We start from the raw sequence: 824 nt of genomic DNA, 5'->3' as shown, positions 1-824 counted from the left end.
CACAATTAGACTAATTAACAACCGACAACCACTCTGCCTGGCGCTGAGGGATGGGGGAAGCTGCCGGAGGACGCGACCGAAGACGCAGCGCTGCCGGGTGAGGTTTTCTGCTGAAATCCTGGGGAATTTGGGGTCGGATCTGGACGTTGTTCCCAACATCCCGGCTTCTCACCAGCACCCACCTGCTGATCTCCTCAGCACCCATGTGGAGCAGCACGTCGGTGGAGGTCAGGCCGAAAACAACACCCTCGATGTCCAGGGTGCAGGGATCCGGCACCAAGTGCACGCGCTGCCGGGGGAAAGGGTGACACCGGTTGGGCTGTAGCTTTTGCCGAGCTTGTCGGCACAGAACAGACCCTAAAACAGCCCCAAAGTGCCCTAAAACACCTCCGAAGTGCTCAGCTTTCCTTCAATGACCCAAACTTGCCCTAAAATAGCTAAAATTTGCCCCAAAACTGCCTTTAAATGCCACAAACTCACCCCAAAACTGCTGTAAACTACCCCAAACCCACCCAAAATGCCCTAAACTGACCCTAAAATGCCCCAAACTCACCCCAAAACTGCCTTTAAATGCCCCAAACCCACCCTAAAATGCCCCAAACTCACCCCAAAACTGCCTTAAACCACCCCAAACCCACCCAAAATGCCCCAAACTTACCCTAAAATATCCCAAACTCACCCCAAAATTGCCCTAAACCACCCTAAACCTGCCAAACTCTCCATAAAATACCCCAAATTCACCCCAAAAGTGCCCTTCCTGCCAAACTCTCCATAAAATACCCCAAATTCACCCCAAAAGTGCCCTAAACCACCCTAAACCTGCC

General features: G+C 52.4%; 1 protein-coding gene across 1 annotated transcript in view; it reads right to left on the bottom strand.

Annotated features, from left to right (window-relative positions):
- Nucleotides 1-10: 10 nt before the first annotated feature.
- POLA2 (DNA polymerase alpha 2, accessory subunit) overlaps nt 11-824 on the bottom strand; it is a gene marked incomplete at its 5' end in the record, with an annotated part of 5,402 nt that continues 4,588 nt past the window's right edge. The window contains one exon of the mRNA XM_029084443.1: nt 11-289. Within this exon, the coding sequence (XP_028940276.1) occupies nt 11-289 (279 nt within the window). The remainder of the gene's footprint in view (nt 290-824) is intronic.

The sequence above is a fragment of the Antrostomus carolinensis genome, unplaced genomic scaffold (genome assembly GCF_000700745.2).
Source record: "Antrostomus carolinensis isolate BGI_N321 unplaced genomic scaffold, ASM70074v2 scaffold5614, whole genome shotgun sequence".
NCBI classification, from domain to species: domain Eukaryota; kingdom Metazoa; phylum Chordata; class Aves; order Caprimulgiformes; family Caprimulgidae; genus Antrostomus; species Antrostomus carolinensis.
Note: the sequence above shows the minus strand (reverse complement) of the source record. Positions and strands in the feature narration are given on the sequence as shown.